The sequence below is a fragment of the Varanus komodoensis genome, unplaced genomic scaffold, assembly GCF_004798865.1.
Source record: "Varanus komodoensis strain SLA01 unplaced genomic scaffold, ASM479886v1 scaffold52, whole genome shotgun sequence".
Classification (NCBI taxonomy): Eukaryota; Metazoa; Chordata; class Lepidosauria; order Squamata; family Varanidae; genus Varanus; species Varanus komodoensis.
This window is the reverse complement of record NW_025336114.1, coordinates 3,551,116-3,569,628: the sequence shown is the minus strand read 5'-3', so window position 1 is coordinate 3,569,628 and position 18,513 is coordinate 3,551,116. Positions and strand designations below refer to the sequence as shown.

Below are 18,513 nucleotides of genomic sequence, written 5' to 3'. Positions count from 1 at the left end.
ACTCTAATTTCTTTTTTAATTGATAACAAACCAATTTGCTCACTTAAGTTCATAGTTCAATCAAACTTTAAATCTACAACATTGATTCTCAGCTCAGGCCAAGGGCTCTTAATATATTTTAGGGAGTGCTGGTGTGCAGTGGAAGCTCTGTGTAACCACATTTGTCCACATTGCATCTGAAGGCCCAAGGATTTGGAGGGCCACTTGACTTTCTTGGCATACATGAAAATACCTCCTGTATTGAAGTTAGTTGGGGAAACTTCATGCAGAGGGGCTTCTTACCTACATATGAGTGAACTGGAACTTCTCCCTGTTCTGGCTGTTCTTCCAGTATTTTTACTTATATTTTCATTTGCCATTTAAACTGTCTGAAGAACTAGAAGTATTGCATGGGTTCTGTTAATTATAGTTTTCTGACAGTAGCCTTTCTAAGCAGAAATCATTTATATACTTCATTATACATAACACACAAGTAGAAAAGTTACTAAGTTATGAAGGATATTTTTATTATTAAAAAGACATTATGGTGTTAAGTTATTCTCCTTCGTAGCATGCATAGACTTGTTGAGATGTTCTTACAAGCCATCAACTTGTCTCTGACTTACAGTGACCCTACAATTGAATGCCCTCCAAAATGGCCTGTCCATGACAACCCTGCTCAGCTCTTGTAAAGCCAAGGCTGCAGCTTCCTTTATGGAATCAATCCATCACATATTTTGTCTTCCTCATCTTCTTCTGCCTTCTCTGACTTCATGACTGCCTTCTCTGTCCTTGCCAGTGATGATGTACTAGAAGTATGACACCCTCAACTTTATCATTTTTACTTCTAGAGAAAGCTTAGGCTTGATTTGGTCTTGATTAGGTCCACTTATTCTTCTTGCTTTTGTTCCACAGTATTTGCAAAGCTCTCTTCCAGTACTGTTTCAAACACATCTGTTTTTTTCTTGTCAACTTACTTCACTGTCCAGCTTTCACACCCATATGTAGTGGTTTGGAAATACAGTGGTGTGAATAATCTTGGCCTTAGTCTACAAACATTCTTACATTTGACAGCCTTTTCTAGTTCCTTCATTATTGCTCTTCCAGGTCTCAGTCTTTTTAAAATTTCTTGGCAGCAATCTCCCTCTGAATTTATATTGGCTCAAATACAATTGCATTTGCTGAATTGTTGACATTAAAGTTGGATAATTCTTCTGTAGTCATTGTTTTTCTCATGTTCAATCGTAGTCTTCCTCATGTGCTTTCATCTTTCACTTTCATCAGAAGTCATTTCAGTTCATCACTGCTTTCAGCCAGTAATCCAGTAATATGGTATCATCTGCAATCTTACTGAAGTATCTTTTCTGCATTTTCACTCCGTATTCCTTTGCTCCTAATACAGCTTTCCTTATATGTTCTACACACAGATTGAACAGATAGGGAGATTTAAAAAACGCCATTGTCAGACACCTTTGCCAATAGGAAACCATTCTGTTTCTCCATATTTTGTCTTAACAGTAGCTTCTTTTCCACAATACAGGTTACACATCAAGACAATCAAATGCTGAGGCTTAGGTATTTCTCTCAGGCCCATCCTTATCTAGCCATGATCTGCACACTCAAAGGCTTTGCTATTGTCTATAAAGCATAGACTGATCTTCTTCTGAAATTCTTTGAAATGCTTTAGTAGCCAACATATATTTGCAATATGATCTCAAGTGCCTCTTCCTTTTTGGAATCCAGCTTCAATGTCAGGCATTTCTTGCTCCATAAAGGGTAATAATCTTTGTTGCAACACTTTCAGCATCACTTTGCTTATGTGGGAAATTAGTGCAATGGTTCTAGGGTTGCTGTACTCCAGTCTTGGGGGCTAAAATGTGTATGGAACATTTCCAGTCTGTAGGACGTTGTGTTGTTTTCCATATTTGTTGACATATTCTTGTTATGAATTGGACTGATTCAATCTCTGCAGCTTGAAATGGCTCTCTTGGTACCCTGTCTATTCTGGGTGCTCTAGTTCTCTCACACCAAGTATTGTGATTGCTTCCTGCTGTATTTCTTCCTTTATGGTTTCCAGTTTGCTTTCATTCATAGTTTTCATATTCCATACTGTACTTATATGTGTTGTACAGCATTGGACTCTCCATTTGCCTCTTTGCCACTAGACTTCCTTACTGCTTTGATCTAGTTGCATCATTAAGCAACAGTGTGGTTTGTACCTTTCCTTTGCTCTTCCCCAATACCTGGTTGCATGCTTTCCAACCTGGGACTCTCCATCTTTTGGCACTCTCTCTTGTTTGATTTTGGATTGTTTCATCATAGGGTTTTCAAGATGAGAAATATTCAGAAGTATTTTTAATTGTCTTCTCACCACGTTATGATATGCATCATGAGAAGGGGGGATTTTGAAATACCCTAATCATTGTCTTCGGCAAGCTTTGGCAACAGAACAAAAATTGGACTGAATTTCATGAAATAGCCATCGCCAGTGGCAAGTTACAAAAGACCTTGGGCTAAACAGTCCTGCACATGCAAGTTTCTAGGTTTTGGATGGTAGAAGGAATAGGTTTGGCTTTTTGACAAAATTGTTTATTTAGTTTATATAAGAAAATCTAAAAATTTGCTTCTGTTAGGCATGGTAATAAAATAATTTTTCAGTGGAAATGTTTCAAAATGTATGACTCAGTCCCTCTAGATAGCTCTGTGCTCTTTAAAAAACTAATACAATAGTAAAATAGGATATAACTGATCTAAGTAAAGAGATTGAATGAGGATTGAGAAGATTACATTATAGCAATGTTAGTGAATTACTTTTTTTTTAATGAAAATTCTGTTTGGTTTGCAGTCAGCACTAAAATATGCTTCAAATTCTGCTTGGAAATATTGTGGAAGATTCAGGGTTTATAATGAAATGTAAATCTATATTGAAGCAACTCAAACTTGAAAGGAGATTTTAGAAATTTGAGATTAATTTAAAAATAGTTTAAACAATATGATGAAAATATTGAATCCATTTTATTTTTAATAGATAGTTACTCATCCAGAAGCAAAATTATAGCCTGGATTAGAAATAGTGATAACCCTCACTGAGAATTTTAATCTAGGTAAGAAAAATACATGTTGGGGTCATAAAATTTGTTTAGTTCAGAAGTTTCCAATGATACATTAACATTGCATTTTTAGGACCAATTTAAATTTGATTTAAATTGTAGTTTTTAAAGGCATAATCTTGTACATGCTTAGATAGGAAAAATGCACTACCAGCCACCTATGCTGGAAATTATAAGACATTTTCTTAGGGTAAAATACCTATGGATGTTTTGACAAAGTGATGGAAAGTGACTGGGAGAATACAGCTGCTGTGATACTGTACAGAATTTCATGGTTGGCATTAAAATACCTGTGGTGTCAGATCTAGCATAGACTGCCTCCTACAATAGCCTTGCAACACCAGATATCTGATAGTAATCAGGGAGTAGGAGAAGAAGCAGAGAATAGTATAAGTGGGTTGGTTTTTTCCATATAAACCTGAAACATAATAATCTGTCTGATACTGATGAACATTGGAGGACTTGGGATATTATTGAGATGAGGTGGCATAGCATTTTAAATATTTGCAAGCTTAGTCTTAGTTAAAATTCTAAAATGGCTTAAAATGTTCAGAATTTGTTTAACTTATTAATTCTGAAAGAATAAATAGACAGTATACCAAAGTAAAGATAGGGAAAGTTTGTAACAAGGGATCTTTTCCTTAACTTTAATATAGATGTGATTATAGGTTCAGTCTTATACAACAGAATGACAGAATACCATATTTTTCCGTGTATAAGATGCCCCGTGTGTAGGATGCCCCCCACTTTTCCTACCCATCTCCAGCGAGCAAGCTGCTGCCTTACATGCGCATCGCTTCGCCGCCCTCCGCATGCGCCAGTCTTCCCCTCCCACAGCATACCTGCAGCCCCCGTGTATAAGACGCACCTTCATTTTTAAGTAAATGTTTTAAAGAAAACGTAGTGTCTTATACACGGAAAAATATGGTATATTAATGCACCATTTTTCTGTTTGCTTTTATGCAAAGTGAACTGTGTATGTGAACATCATGAATACTAGGAACCATCACTGACACAGATTATTTTGATCTAGGGTATACAGCCTGTCACACAATGCCAATAACTTTTTCTGGCATGATGGTTTCTCCAGGGATTAACATTGTGCTAAAGGTCATACTAGTGCAACATAAGTTATACTAGTAATATCAAATAGGTTACTGCCCCTGTAGAGTATTTAATGTTCTAGTAACATGATAACATGAGTGAATTAATTTGCCTAAGGGGAAAAGTGTTGTTACTTTGCTTAGTGGTCTTTCTTTTGTTGTCACCCATTCTCCAAATTTGCTCTCAACAGCCTCTTCTAAAAACAATTGGTAAACACTTTCCAAGCATAGGTGGTTTTGCTTGATTTAACTGGCAGCAGCAGGGAATAATAAACCCTTTCTCTATTTGAAGGTGAATCTGATCAATGTGATTGCTGAAAAGGATTTTGTCTCAGGAATGATTCAGAACAAATCAGGAGGAACTGATTATTCTCCATGCAAAGCAGATATGCATGAGGAATTCATTGTAAATTTCTGCAACTGCATGTTCATTGCACTGCTTAAATAGTATGAAACGGGATTAAGTTCTTAATTGTCACTCTTGCAGTGACTTTTGGACAGAAGTGTAGATTAACTTGGGGAGGTTTATATGCTAGATGATCCCATGTTCAATTTTGAAATGTACATAATGTTAACATTACTGGAAACAGTATCAGTTGGTGGTGCTAAAAAATTAACATGCCCTGTTGTCATTGCCCAGAGGACCTAGGCATGTGTGTGTGTTCTATCTGATTCTTAATAACACAGGATTTACCTCTTCCAGTCACAAACTATGTTGATGGTAACAGCAAGATATTTGTTAGAATATTAGAATATTGTTAGAATATGGTTGAAAATGTCAGGCATAGATAAAGATCATTACTGAAGCATAACACAAGGCACAAATATAAGATGCAAAAAATGTCTCTGATTTTATATTTGAATATTCTATGTTTGTCATATGTGCTGGAAAGTTTTCTTATTTTTCGCAGAATGGAAGCAGTATTAAATATATCATGTATAAGATGTAAATAGTAGAATACAAGCCATTGTAATATAAAAGTAATAGTATTAGTAATAATTTTATATCAGGTCTTACTGTTAATAGCACAAGCAAACACCATTACAAAATGTATGGTTTTGTAACATTAATAAAAAGTCTGTTGTTTTTCAATACTCATTCCTATCTTTTCATAGTGATAATATTTTAAATGAACTTTCTTTATACAGGTATCCAGCTCATATTGAAGAAATTGATTATGAAGAAGGAAAAGTGCTTATCCATTTTAAACGATGGAATCATCGTTATGATGAATGGTTTTGTTGGGATAGTCCTTATTTACGTCCTTTAGAAAAAATACAATTAAGAAAGGAAGGATTGCATGAAGAAGAAGGCTCTTCTGTAAGTAAAAGCAGCAGTCTAGTCATGAATTCCCTGGAGTGAAATGTAAATATTATAAACTTGAAAAGAAATTAATATGAGTGCTTGTGAATTTGCACATGAAGGGTTTTGTGCTGAATTTATACAGAAAATAATTAAGAACATTGCTTTTTGTTAATCCTTGGGCTAGGAGAGGATAGGATAAAAAGTTGATAACCATGTTGATCTGGGTCTATGTTGCCTTTGATTAGGAGACTATTTGTGGCTCTAAGCCTTCTTTTATAATGTAGTTCTATACATGGCTGTCCAGAAGTCAGTCTTGTACGTTTGTAAGCTGTCCTAAGATGCTGAGGCATGTGGTGATGGCATATAAAAGTTTTAAATAAATAAGTAAAGTAAGTAAGTATAGGTTTGGAGTCTTAACAGATTCTTGTAACTTTTCAGTGCAAATTTCTGATTTTGAGCACTTTAATACAATGAACAACCAACCCAAACCTAGGACTTCAGTGTACATGTTCAGTAAACTTGCTATTTATAGTGGTCTTTGTCTTGAGAATACATACAGAAAATTACTGCTACTGTGCAATATAGGTGGAATAGAACGGTTGTAATGAAGCTTAAAATAATAAATGAGAAATCTGCTTCAGGAGGGTTTTGTCTACAGGATAGACTAATTTATTAAAGCTACAATGGAGTGCTATATTTCTGCACACTTGTTTTGTAAAGCTTGGAATGATGATTATTTCTTCTTTTTCAGGGATTTCATATAAATGATCAGGTGTTGGCTTGCTGGTCTGATTGTCGTTTTTATCCAGCCAAAGTTACTTCTGTTAACAAGGATGGTAAGACATAATTGATAATTTCATAGTGATTTGGTTTGAAGCATAGTGATTTCATAGTATTTTGTTTTTGGGGGACCCTCTAGAACAGTGTGGGCAGTGACATTAGCGATGCAGGGGGAAGGAGAAACTGGAGAAAAAATGCCTCTCTTCTGTTTCTGTAACTGGAGTGTCCTCTGGATCTGGAGTGCAAATAGAAAGAGAAGTCTGGATCCAACCCATAGAGTCTAAAGGATCTAATTCAACTGCTACCTCCTCCTATAGTGGAAATTTGCTTCTGTGGCTTCTCTGACAAGTGGTCATTCACTCTTTACTTGTAAACCCCTAACAAAGAGCTGTCCCTCCAAGGCAGTCTTTTCGACTGTCAGCAGCTCACACCATCAGTTTCATAGCTTTTATTGTGCTCTATAGACCCAGTGGTAATATATCATCATATAAATATTTTGTAAGTCACTTTCTGGGATTGACATATAGTTTGCAATAATATATATATATAGGTTCACTATGATGTGACAATGCAGATATCCCTAATAAGGATGTTTTCATAATTTTACCTTTGGATTTTTTCTGTTGTTTTTGTTTGGATGCTCAAATGGGACATAGATTGTTCAGTAGGACTTTTCTGAAATTTACAAAATGGTACAGTGAATCAGTGGTACAGTGAATTTGTTGTTGTGAAAAATGAATCTAGGAAGCCCTATTACTATGTTGCTTTAACAAATCCCTCAAACATTGTAGTTTTAAATCCCTCAGATATAGATTATATTTGTGCATTAAATTATCTGAAACTGATCCTTTTTAAAGAGAAAATACTAGGTTGCATAGGCTTCAAAACTTTTTTACTGCTCTTACTAAATCCAGTTTCCTGTAAAAATTGTAGAAAGCACACTAAATTACATTTGACTACAGGGCCGTGCCCTTCTGAAGTTTCTGACACAGGAGCTGAGAAACCCCAAATAGATCCAGAACTGTTACATTACAGGACTGATTGTTTACCACATCTCAGAAATAGAGAGCTCTTTTTATGTATATAAGAATTTGGATCTTGCTCCACTTGCATGGATCTAAGCTCTTAAGTACAAAAGAAGAATTCTTACCTAAGGCAGGGGTGGGATAGCATTCATCTCTCATATCTTATGAAAAACACTAGCTCCTCTGAAGATACTTCTCAGGAGCAGGGAGGCAGCTGCTGCTTAATGGTGTGAGTGATGAAAGTGTGAGTGTACCATCCAGGAGCTCAGAAAATTAAATTGGAGACACATCAGCAGACAAAATGTTCTAATGAATCTAGCCAGACAAAGTTGTGATGATGGCAGCAAAGAAACTGTATTTTTCTATCTCCATCACCTCTGCACAGCATTGTCTTGCAGAGAAGTTTTTTCAAAGATTGGTGGAAACAGTGGTGAATGACCCAATTGCCATTATTAGCTTTTTGCTTGATTCTTTGTAGATGAAAGCTGTTTGCAGTTGCTCTAACTTGGTTTACAGTAGATCTGCTTGTCTTTTGTAAATATATGTTTCAAACTGTACACTTTAAGGATATGAAAAAGATCCTTGGTGGCTTGAAGTCAATAATAGCTGTACTTTACCCTTGCCTTTTCAAGCTGATTATGGGAGCCAAGGCAGCAGGATTGTAAAGGATACAGAGTGTGTTAAGTGTCTTTTTGGAAGAAGGAACAATGCCATCCAGTCTTAATACGGCTGTAGTAAAACCTTTGTTAAGGAAGCTTTCTGTGAATCCCACCATGTTGATCAATTCTGATTGGTCACTGGCCAATTTTGAGGGAAGGTACTAGTTTGTGTGGTAGCATCTCAGTTCCAGAATTCTTGGTTGAAAATGATTATCTGTACTTATTTTCATCCAGCCTCAGTCCTGGGTTTGAAATTGAGACAGTCTTGGTTGCCCTGGTAGATGATATATGCTAGTAACTAGACAAGAAAAACTGTATGTGTCAGTTGTGTTTGTTCTGCTGGGCCTCTCAGCAGCTTTCAGTACCATCCAGCCTGGATCACCTGGCAAGGATGGGATCAGAAGATGCTCTCTCATAGTTCTGCTGTTTCAGTGGTTAGTTTTAGAAAAGGGCAATATTCTTTTTCAACTCCTTGACCACTGATATATGATTCAACCCACTCCCCCATGCTATTTAAATATCTACATAGAATTTCTGAGATGGCTGGTCCAGAGATTTAGGATGCATCTTTTAATATGTAGATGACAACAAAATGGTGTTTCTTCCTTTTGTCTACTATCAAGGAGGATGTTATGTTTTCAGTTAGTGTCTGGAGGGGCTAATGGGCAGGATGAAAGCTAATAAATTGATACTTAATCTGGACAAGACTCTGAGTTAAGAGACAGGCTTTGGAATAGGAATTCACCCTTTTTTATGAATCATGAAGACTCATGAATCAGAGGAATCACGTTCATAGTTTGGGGATACTTCTGAACTTAGCTGTTTACCTGTTGCTCACTTATGAGTCATGTTCATGGTTTGGGGATTCATATCAACCTTGGTTTGCACCTAGATGATGAATGTACCCAAGATTGTGTTTTCCCTGCTTAAACTGATGTACCACTTTCCTGATGAAGTAAACTGTGACCACAGTGGCAGATGCCTTAGTTACATCTACATTGAATTATTGCAGTGTACTCTACATGTGTCTACTTCAGAAGTATCTTCAGAAACTGTAGTTAGTCCAGTTTACTTTCATTACATCACTGAAAATACTTGCTAGCAGTCACTTACAGGATTGTATTACACATACCTTATAAGGCTTGACTGGTTACTAACTAAACCTTGATCCTATACAGAGTTAGTGTGCTTAATGCTTTTGAAATCAACCTGATTAAGCATTTCTCACTCTCTGTAGGCTCAGGTTAAGAGTGAACATTAAAGTGGCTTTGAAAGCCTGTAAAATGAAACTTGTAAAGAGTATATGATAAACCAAGGTCTCACAGCACTGGAGATAAGCAAAACATACAGCCAGATGAGACAAACCATATTCTCACTTCAAATTGGGGGGCGGGAGGGAGCTTGGTAGATAATGAGATAGCTTAAAGTATTCTTGGCATCAGCAATTTCATACCTTCTGTTTGTGAATATGAATCGCTTTGTGTTTGTAGAGTAATTACCTATTGAATAGTTTTCTTTTGAATCTCATGGTGACTCTTTTAAATTTCAGGTACTTATACTGTGAAATTTTATGATGGTGTAATTCAGACTGTCAAGAATATACATGTCAAAGCTTTTTCCAAAGATCAGGTAGGAAACTTAGTTGATCTTGGGGATGGAGCAGAATATTAATTACAAGGTTGCTACTTACGTTTATTGAAAGATTCAGGGCACTTACCCACATTGTGCTAAGCGATAACTTAGCATGAGCTGCATGAGCAGTGAGTCTCAGGCTCACTCAGTCCCTTTCTTTCTTCTTCCTGAGCAACTGAGAAGGTGAAGTATGAAAGTTTGTGCTTCCATTATTACTTAACGAGCACTTCCTATGTCATCTGATCTTGGAACAATGTTAACTTTTAACTGTGGTTAGTTTAAATAAACCAGCTTTTCAGAAACCACCATTTGAAGTCATTTGTTTTTAGCTGTAGCTAATGTTAACCACTTTTTGCCACATAAGTGGACAGCTTGAGATTAAGAGGAAAGCAAAAGTTTCCAAAGTCTTGGCTGGGAGAGGATTAGCATGAGCCTCAGACACATTGCAACATGTTCCTTCTTGTGCGCATTGTACTAATCCATGGTGTACACATCGCCAGTGAGTCCACAGTGTGCATTAAACCTGTCCTAAGTTCATAAATTTCTACTGCATGGCTAAAGAACTTAAAAAAATCTTTTATTTCCTCTGTCAGCTATACATCTAAGGTACAAAATTGCAACATATCTTAATATGTGAATAAATATAAAATGGCAGATATTTTAACCAGTTGGCTCCTACAAAATCTCCAGTGGGCACTAAAATTTTGCCATATGGTACCTGCTATCTTGTGTATGGATTTATAAATTCATAACTTTTTTTGTATGCATATGTGTTCAGATGAGTAGTAAAAAGAGGCAAGTCATACCAGTGTATCAGAGTCAGATCATCCTGTGAGACCTGGATTGCTTATTTTAGCCTTTTCTTCTGTAAACAAATTGATTTACAGTGGAAAGAATTCACAATTTTTAAACTTTCTTTTCAGTCTATTGTGAGTAATCCAAGACCTAAGGAAAGAGGTAATGAAATCCCTTCATCTCCAGAAAGATGGGAAAAATTTAAAGAACAGACAAAAGCAACCGATAATAATAAAAAAGACAAGGATGAAAAGACGTTAAAAGTTGAGCGAAGATCTAAGCCTGATAAAGAAGGAAAGCTAATAGTTCCTTCAGAAAAAAGTAAGGCATCTGAAAAGGCTTTGCCTAAGGATGGGAAAGAAGACAAAGAGAATATATCTGAAAATGATAGAGAATTCTCAATAGATACACAGATAGAAAAGAAACCTGAAAATGATAATGTGAAGCCCCCACCAGAAAACCTCAAAGAAACGAAAAGACGTCGTGGTAGACCACCTGTGGTGCCTCCAACAGGTTGGTATTTGTGATTAAAGTCTTGCTTGATTCTTCTAGGAGTGCCTTCTCTTTCAAGGTTAAAGATGTACACAGAGCACAGTTTATCACACTGCAAAAAACAAAATCTATCTGGCTATAACAGTACCTGATCTGAAATGGCCACTAAAATACTCATTTGTTTATGTCATTCATGCTTGTTATAGAACCAGAAACACCTACACTGATCTTTTCTTTAATTCTATGCAAAATTTATCATACAGATTTTAAAGAACTGGTGATAACAATGATATGGGAACATTATTTCATATTGTGATATTTATTAATATACTGAAAGCTTTCTGCGAAAAGAGGAAAATAAAATTAGGATTCAAATTGTAGGCTCCATGAAACAGCAGAAAATAGTTTTTAAAACAAAAAGAAGGAAGGGAGGAAGGAAAGGACTGTGTCCTTTTGCTGTTGGTAATCTTTAGAAAAATGCTTTTCTATATTGATATATTTAGAACAAGGCTCTCAAACTCTCCAGCCAATAACTTTAGAACTGAGAAGGCGGAAAATACCTAAAGGAGGAGAAGTTCCTTCAAAACGTCCCAGACTCCAGAAGAACATGTGTGAGTATTTTCTCCACTTACTTAAATTTATGTATTTAGCAGCAGTAAAATATTATTTAAAAACAAAACAGTATCCGTGGATATTAAATTTAGATTGCTAGATGTGTTGGCATGTATAGCTCTTAAGCACTCTTCAAAATGACCATGCATTCCTAAATGCAGTAAAGAATCATTTTCTCACCTTCTGGCTTTATGAAAGAACATTCAAAGAGATAAATTAGTTCAAAGTGCAGTTATGTCTTCCAGAAAAAAACAAAATGATACCTGTCAGTGTTTCGGTAGAAAGAACTGATCATCTAAAGCTGAAAAGCTCTGTGGTAAATGTCTGTCCTCCTCCAGCTGCAGAACAGCATTTCAGTATGTTGTGCTCTGCAATTATTTCTATACTGTTCAATAGCCAAAGCTCTCTCAGTGGTTTAATGCCTGCCCATTCACTGAGTAAGTGCAGCTACCTTTCAAACATCTGAGAACAGGAAACCAGAGAGCCTGCAAATAAATTGCATATAAAATCATTGTGTTTCTTTAAGAACATGAGAAAAGTCTTGCTGAATTAGACCCATGGTTATCTAAAGGAGTGCTTGCATCCATATCTGCCCTCCCTCCCCTTGAAATCGGCGGCAGAGGCCCTTCTCCAGGAACCCTCCGTGAAAGATATTAGGAGGGTGAGTACCCGGAGGAGGGCCTTCTCTGCGGTGGTGCCCCACTTATGGAATGTGCTCCCCAGAGAGGTCTGCCTGGCGCCGTCATTATTTGTTTTTCAGCGCCAGGCCAAGACCTTTTTATTTAAACGTTATTTTAATTGTTGAATTTATTTATTGATTTTATATTTATGCCGGGATGTCTCCAGATTTTTATGTATTTGTATAGCTATTTATTTGTATTGGAAGCTGCCCCGAAGCTTTTGCGAATGGGGCAGCATATAAGTGTTCCAAATAAATAAGGAAGGAAGGAAGGTCCGCCTGGACCTCTATTCACACATTGGCAAACCCACTGCCCAAAGAATCCCTCTAGCAGGATGGGTACAAGAGCCTGCCCAAGCTCAATATGCATTACTTTGCATTTGCTCGTATTGAACTGCATTTACCATTTTGATGTTCATTCTCCCAAATTGGAGAGATCCCTTTAGAGCTCCTCACAATCCCTTTTGGTCTTAACCACCATGAATAGTTTGGTATTAGCAGCAAATCTGGCCATTTCACTGCTTATTCCTAATTCCAGTGCATTTTATGGATAGGTTGAAAAGCATTGGTCCTAATACAAAACCCTGTGGAGCCCCACAGTTACATCCCTCTGCTGGGAGAAATTACCATTTATTCCTACACTCTGCTTTCTGTTGTTTAACCAGTTAATGATCCATAAGAGAATCCTGCTTTTATAATTCCATGACTGCTAAGTTTGCAGGAGTCTTTGGTGAGGGATTTTGTCAAAGCCTTTTGGAAGTCCAGATAAACAAGGTCTACCATATTGCCCATCACATTTCAGTTCTGTTATTCAGCCTTTGGACTAGAGAATGTAAACATAAAGTAATGCTTAACTGTTTTGCATGAATTTTGTATAAGCTTATCCTTTTACTTTCAATTTCTCATTTTAGAATGCTCTAACCAAAATTATTGGATTATGTAGAAATATTTGAACCTTGGTTTCACGTTCTGATTTATGAAGGTTTTTGTTTTCTCTTCTTCTTAAATGCACAGGGATCTTATATGAAAAGATTTCACTCATTTGCTTATATTTCTTACGCTTATATTAATAAATATTAGTAATTTACGTATATATAATTTACATATTTATCTATAGTATTCATAGTATTTATCTAATTATTTTAAAATCTGTCATAATTAATAAAAAATAACCACAGGTGCCTATTTTTAAAGGCTTGTGAGACCATGTATTATATATCTTTTTCTTTTGCTAATCTTCAGTCTTACCATTTCCTGTGTAATATTTAGTTGGTGATTTTTTAATTTCAGTGATATGCCTTATAGAAATAAGAAGGTCTCCAAGGAACATCATATTGCTGGGGGAATGTTTAGCATCATCTGGTCTACTAGAAGAAAAGCTCCCCCTCCCCCAAGTTGTTTTCCTGAAGAATGTCTGTTTCCTAGGGCATTGAGGACAGAAGTGGCAGGAGTACCACCATGCTAGGGAGAGGCTTGAACGTTACTTTCACAGAATCCCATTTCTTTGGCAGTATCACAGCTTTGTGTTGACTTGTGTAACATGTTGTAATCTTTCTCTGTGGAATTTTAGATTAAAAGGTGACATATACATAGTAAAATAAAATTTTGAAGCATTTATGGGAAGAACCACTATGTAGGGGCCATTTGATTTGTTGATGCCAGTGTCAAATTATGACCCTGGTACCAACCTTGAAAATGTCCTAAGCAAAAGCAATAAATATACATCAAAACTGACTTCTCCAACTAGACATAGTTCTCAATTTGTTTACCAGCCTATTTGAATGGACAGTAATGCCCTTCAGCAACTTGCAGGTGCTACCGCATTGTCAGGCAGATTGACTTGGAGAGTAATAGTCTTAATTCTTCGTTTGTATCCCTTGGCCCCTTTCAAAAATCCATCCTACTAGAGTTATGGTAAATAACAAAATGAAAAATAGAATGAACTAAAAAGTTGTAAGGCTTGTCACATTTCAATTTGATTTAGTTTGTAACTTCAAATCGCTAATTGTGTTCCTTGCAAGCCAAAACCAATAAAGCCTCATCAGGAATTGCTGGTAATGCCATAAAATACCAATAGTTTTTGAAACCACATTCTGTTAGTATGTATGTTGATAGGTCACAAATATATAATATTCATTTGCCCCCCACCCAGCAACCCTTGATGCTCCATCCTAGTTTTTTTCAGAAGTTATGTTGGTTGGCCATCAGAAGAGGCTTTTAGTAGTAGTACAGATTACAAAGCAGGAAGAAGGGATAGAAACCTTTTCTTCCATTAAGTTTTTAACTTACCTTACCTTAGGATCTGAGCCATTATAACAACTATGGACAACCCCCCCCCCCCCCCAAAACCTTACAGCAAACCTCTTCTGAAAATCGCACATTGTTTCAGTCCCCTTCCTCTGCTTACCTGTTTATATAATTATAATGCCCAACACTGTCAAGCAAGTGTTATGTGTTACATTACAATGATTCAAAAGATTATCTGTCAGAGGATGGTGCTTGCTGTAAGTGTGTATGATTTCAGATGTTAGGATTCATCTTACTCAACAAAAATATTTGTTTTGTTTCTCTGAGACACCACAGTGTCTTTTTTATAAAGGATTGTTTAATTTGGCTAATTGATCCTGATGCTTTACGGCTATTGCCTCTTTTAAACAAATATTTTGGCAATGCACAGTTACACAATGTATAGTTACTACTCAGATTTTGTACTGGAGCAGTTTTCAACATTCATGTACATCATCTTTAAAATTATTTACCTGCTTCATGGAGAAAAGACATGCTTCAGGGAATTGGGCTGGACAGTGTAAATGGATTCTCAGTGCCTTTTTAACAGCTAAAAAATGATTGTATAACATTGGAAAGTTAAGCACTCCTTATAATGCAGTGGATTAATGGGTAGCTTATAGTCACCATCCTTCAAAGGGATTTTTTTTGTACATTTGGCCTGCTGTTGTAGCTTATGTTTAATTGTTAGGAAGCTGTACTGTGTTTCATATAGATCCATGAAGGTATGTTGCAAAATAAAAATAAATGTTTTCATGGGTACCAAAGTGGGGATGCCTCCTTGGAGGTAAGGTGGCACTGGTTGTCATGGTGCTCACCAGGTACTATGTTAGGGACCTCTGGTCTAGGGCATAAGCTAATGTGTTCTTACATGCTACATTAAAATTCACTTAAAATTGTTTCCAGCGCAAGAAAAGTTGAAAAATGGTTCGGACAATGAAAATTCGATCAAGAGGCGATCGAGACATTCTACAAGTAGTAGTCATGACACTTTAGACACTGATGTTATCACACCACTGTTGGATGAAAGTCAACATTTAAAAGAGCTTGAATCTAGTCCAAAAGAAATCAATGAAGGTAGGTAGTTTATTTTTAAGTGGCTCTCTTACAGAGCTCTATAAATCAGGGTTGGCTGGTTGAGATGGTCCATGACCGAGTGCTATCCTGTCAACCTCCTCCCGTCCCTGAGCCTGTTTTCAAATTTATTTACATATCTTAATGTCTATTTTTCCACATAGTGAATTCTAGCTATCATCTTGGATTTACCCCATTGCCCAGAAGTGAAAAAAATTAGCTCCATCTTTTCTCTCCAGTTTCAGAACTAACTTTTCTGGGTACTGGAGAGGAATCCAGGATGGTGACCAAAAGGCACTCAAAATAAGAGAGAAAAAAAATAGAAAATGGAGCTTAGTATAGATCCACCAAGGAAGTTCCACCACTTCAGCTGCCCAAGTTTCTGTCACTGTGGTGTCAGGCCTGTCATTATGTTGCTTCATGTATGCATGTTGCTAAATCAGAATAATGTGCATTATTAAGAGTGTTTTCAATACATTTTCTTGGATTTTACAGGGGGTTGAGTGAACTTTACCTCAGGGTTGTACAAACTGAGCACAAGATATGACATTACATATGTCTTTCAAATGTGTAGATTTTTAAAAGTGCAAATTGCTTTAGTTCAGGCAGGGGAACTGATAATGTGGTCCTTAAGCACCTCCTGAAGTTACTATTGTTTTGGCTATGATTCAATATTCCCTTGTCCATTTCTACTCTGATTAATGAGGGCAGAATCAGTAATTAACTGTTATTCCCCTAATGTAGTTTTAACTGTCAGATTAGTTTATTCCAATCTGACTATACTTTGTTAGGTTGAAAACAAATTGCCCATTTTGCCCATTTAAATTCTTCACATAAGCCTTCAACAACTCGGTGTAGAGTTCACTATTTCAGACTCTTATTTGGACAGAGAGAGGGGGAGGATTAGATTCCGTGCTTACCAAACCTTTCATCTTTTAGGTCCCTTAGATGTATGTATTCAGTCTGACCGAAAGATAAGTGAAGAATTACTTCTCTCTTCAGAAGAAGTATCTCAGACTCCAGTAGATGACAGCAGATTAAAGGACGAGGACATAACAGAGTCTTCTTCTATGCTTGAATTGCCAGAGTTTTCAGATACTTCAGTTACAGGTAAAACTTGTCTAATGGAACTAATTAACTATCTATCTATCTATCTATCTATCTATCTATCTATCTATCATCTCGTTGAAAGACAGAAGGCAACTACTTAATTCGAAGAAGCTGGGGTGGTAAAATTTCAACAACATGCATATTATTATGATGAATATAATTACCTTATGAACACACATTTTTTGTTCTTGCAGTGACCAGTGCTTCTAAGAGAAACGATGATTTTACTGCTGCAAAGAGTATAATTGAGCATGAACCCAAATTTAGATGCAAGTTCTTGGACTGTTCCAAATCTTTTCGGAAAGCCAAACTGCTACATTATCATATGAAGTATTTCCATGGGATTGAGAAATCACCAGAGCCACAGCAGAATCTGGCAACAAGAAATATTCAGACAAGAGGTTCTTTAGCTTCTGAAAAAGCCAATCAGGAATGTTCTAACAGAAGGCGAACTACATCTGGTAGTTTGTGTAAGTGCTTAACTAAAAGACTTTTTTGTAATAACATTGAATTGTCATGACTTATTTGAAAGACATATTACTACTACCACTACTATCACCATCATTTGTTTCTGTAGTGCCCAACAGCTGAAGCAGTGTACAACAATTCCTAAAGTACTATACAATGAATATAAAATGTAAATAATAGAACATCATAAAATTCCTGTAAAGATTTTAAGCTGTACTGTAAACAACTAAGATAAGTTCAACTTATCCACATTATCTGCTCCCATCATACATAAAATGCATTTGGATAAAATATTTTCATTCTATAAGTTATAAAAATAGTGTTTTACTGATAACAATTTTTCTTAAGCTTCTAAAGAGAAGGAGAAGAACAAAGAGAAGAAACCCAGAGACATTGTAAGATCAAAATCAAAAAAGAAGAAGAAGAAGAAGAAGAAACCAAAATCAGGTAATACTTTTGCATGGAAAATATTTCATTTTATTGTCCTGCTTTGTAGATTTCCTGACTAATTTCTGTTACTCAGCAGAAAATATTGTTAAAACTTACTGTTATCCTGTTAAGCAGCAAAAAAGACATACATGAGACAAGTGTGTATTGGCTGCAGAGTCAGGCAACGCTGGCCTGTAGAGGAGGATGAGGCTATGTCTATAGGCCAGGCGTTTGTCAGCTCTTAATTCTGAGAATAACTGCCTCTTGCTGATAAGAGAGCAACCCCAGTGTGAGCAACCACTGGTGGCAGGTAGATAGAAACCATTCACACTGTGCTTGTACAAACATCCAGTCTGTCTGTACTAATCATCGCCCATTCATTGGCAGTGTGGTCATGAAGAACTAGTGCAGACTTAACAGTCTTGATTAATTAACCATGGAGTTTTGTGTGAATCTATTTTCTGTTGCATTTATTTTAAAGCATTAACACTTCCTAATGTTTACAGAACATTCAGGGAGTGAAGAAAATGTTGATTTTTCCCAAGATCTTTCTTCTCCGAGATCAGCCATTGCAACAAGATATAATTCAGCAAATCGAACTGGTGCGCATCTAAATACACAACTACATGGCTCTGATTCCGGGCATCGTAAAAATAAATTGAAAATAAATGGTGAGATTGATTTTTATATAGTTTTAACTTTAATGAACCAAGAAATACTAATAGAGGAATTGTTTTTCCCCCTTTTTAGTGTAAAGGCTTGTCAGCTCAGAAAGCATTAGTAACTGTATCAATATACTATCCTAAAACATGATCTACTTGCCTTGCAAACACATGTCAGCTCAAAATTCTAAGCCTTTTTGTAATAGTTATACCAGCTTGGTGTTTTATTTTAGTAGGCTTCTTAGTTTTGGACCTTTTTTCTTTTTGTAGCTTTTTTCTTTTTCAATTTTTGTTTCTTTAGCTATCCTAGAT

General features: G+C 36.3%; 1 protein-coding gene across 7 annotated transcripts in view; it reads left to right on the top strand.

The window, feature by feature from the left end:
• The window catches only part of PHF20 (PHD finger protein 20), a 61,334-nt gene that overhangs the window by 21,080 nt on the left and 21,741 nt on the right, over window positions 1-18,513 (top strand). For 6 of the 7 annotated variants that reach the window (XM_044447636.1, XM_044447632.1, XM_044447634.1 and 3 more), the window contains 10 exons: window positions 5,342-5,513; window positions 6,250-6,334; window positions 9,512-9,591; window positions 10,518-10,902; window positions 11,385-11,492; window positions 15,365-15,535; window positions 16,472-16,642; window positions 16,837-17,112; window positions 17,459-17,557; window positions 18,046-18,210. In XM_044447636.1, coding sequence (XP_044303571.1) covers window positions 5,342-5,513; window positions 6,250-6,334; window positions 9,512-9,591; window positions 10,518-10,902; window positions 11,385-11,492; window positions 15,365-15,535; window positions 16,472-16,642; window positions 16,837-17,112; window positions 17,459-17,557; window positions 18,046-18,210 — 1,712 coding nt within the window. The remainder of the gene's footprint in view (window positions 1-5,341; window positions 5,514-6,249; window positions 6,335-9,511; window positions 9,592-10,517; window positions 10,903-11,384; window positions 11,493-15,364; window positions 15,536-16,471; window positions 16,643-16,836; window positions 17,113-17,458; window positions 17,558-18,045; window positions 18,211-18,513) is intronic. The other variant, XM_044447638.1, reaches the window with a different exon arrangement.